The sequence below is a fragment of the Hydra vulgaris genome, chromosome 15 (assembly GCF_038396675.1).
Source record: "Hydra vulgaris chromosome 15, alternate assembly HydraT2T_AEP".
Classification (NCBI taxonomy): Eukaryota; Metazoa; Cnidaria; class Hydrozoa; order Anthoathecata; family Hydridae; genus Hydra; species Hydra vulgaris.
Window position 1 is genome coordinate 38103112 of NC_088934.1, and position 1835 is coordinate 38104946.

General features: G+C 31.1%; 1 protein-coding gene across 1 annotated transcript; it reads right to left on the minus strand.

The window, feature by feature from the left end:
- Positions 1-516: 516 nt before the first annotated feature.
- LOC136091935 (uncharacterized) lies at positions 517-1481 on the minus strand. Its single transcript, XM_065819655.1, has 3 exons — positions 1086-1481; positions 866-1007; positions 517-791 (listed from the first exon to the last, which is right to left on the minus strand). Exons 1-3 carry the CDS (start codon positions 1479-1481, stop codon positions 517-519), a joined length of 813 nt encoding a protein of 270 aa, XP_065675727.1.
- Between the last annotated feature and the right edge of the window lie 354 nt (positions 1482-1835).

Genomic DNA, 1835 nt, shown 5'->3' on the forward strand with positions numbered 1-1835 from the left:
GAAGTACGTCTTCAAAAGAACTTGATGAAGTAGCAGTGGTCTCTGAAAAGCTTTCATTTGGCTTTAATTTATCATGACTCATTAATTCTAATGTTGCCAACTCTGGCTGCTGTAAAATTTCCCTTTTTTTTTGTTATCGCGTTCAAAGTGAATTTTATTAGGTATGGATGACCTGATTTTATTATTATTATCACTCAAAGATGTCTTGGATATTTATTTTCTAACAAATGCCGATTAAATGGGACAATACCAGTTGCTCTAAAACTTGAAGTATGAAGTATTGAAGTAGCACCATATTAGCAGCTCTTAAATATGCTTCATTAAACATTTCTCCAAGATTTTCTGTTTGTATTTGTCTTCCTAAATGGTCCATCTCATACATGCTTGATTAAAAAAGGTTTTCGGGGCTTAATGATAAGACTAATTTTGTCTTCTTCTAGCCCCAGACATGTAAATTTTTCTTTTATTAATTACGATTGTAAAATTTTTTTACTAACTGGCCAATACATAACATTATTATTTCAAAGGCTTAAAAAATCCACAGTCCAATGACTGAAGTTTATGAGTTATGTGTGGTTGTAGCGATAGCAAAAACAATCCATTGTCACAAGCATAGTCTATAAGTTTTAAGCTTTTGATATGAGAACGATGACCGTCAAATATAAGTAAAACTTTGTTGATCAAGGTGCATAGTACATGATTAACAAAATGTTGTATATATTCAAGAAATAAATCAGTATTAGCCCAGCCATTTTTTGAGCATCCTTGAATAGTTCCAACTGGAGCATTATCTGTGAATAATAATTTCCTTTTTTTTTGCGCTTAAATTTCATCATGGGTGGTACATAATGACCAACAGAATTACATGCACATAAAATTGTTGTTGTGACTACTTTTTCCCCACTTGTCACTGATGAAACACACTGTTTTCCTGTAGATGAGATAACTTTTAATGGCTTATGGACGCATGACAACCCAGACTCATCACAATTAAAAATTTGATGTGGCTCAAAGTGATATTTATCTCACAAATTCTCTAAATTACTAAAATAGATTTTAATATTATCTTTGTTCAAACTAAATACTCTGTTTATAGAAATTGCTTCTGGTTTTCTTAGTGATAAATCAGGATGGCGTTTTAAAAAGCCTCGCACAAAGTCTTCTCCTGCCAACTTACTATCATTGTTAAAAGGATTTAAAATGAAATTTTTTTCGCAGAACTCAAATACTATCAATCTAATATCCATCATCGAGGGACCATAAAATGAATTATCCATATCTTTAATATACTTATTTAGATCTTGTTCTTGGTTATCAGAAAGCATTTTTCTAAATCTTCCAAGTAAATTTGTATGTAAACTACTTTCAAGTGAAGCCTTTTTAACACGCTGATGTAGTGAATCTTTTGGCACACTAAAGTTTTTACAAGCTTTTCTAAAAGACATCTGCTTCAACTTTACTGCGGTAATATCATTTTTCATGTCATCTTCGTTCCAGTTAGCTTGATTAGTTTTTCTCTTGTAGTTGGTGATATCGTAAACGTTTACTTTGATGATTTATAAAGCTTATAAACTTGCTATCCTAAACGTTTACTTTGACGATCTTTTTCAGTAACTAGCGTTGTCGCACTTTCCCCGTAAATGTGAAGTTATATATTTCTTAAATATCTTTGAAAAAAAATAATCTGACATAAAAAGAAGAATGGCAGCTGAAAGATAACAAATAAATGATTACAAACTCAATATTATGTTTGTTCTGTGGTAAAAAATGGCAGCGTACGTGGATTTTTTCCACCCAAGAAAAAATAATTTTGATTTTTCAATCAAATTGATGCA

Coding starts and splice junctions, on each gene's coding strand:
- LOC136091935 (XM_065819655.1), bottom strand. CDS start 1,481: ATGAAAAATGATATTACCGCAGTAAAGTTGAAGCAGATGTCTTTTAGA. Junction 1,008..1,085: donor AAGCAATTTCTATAAACAGA/GTATTTAGTTTG, acceptor TATCACTTTGAG/CCACATCAAATTTTTAATTG. Junction 792..865: donor AACAACAATTTTATGTGCAT/GTAATTCTGTTG, acceptor TATTATTCACAG/ATAATGCTCCAGTTGGAACT.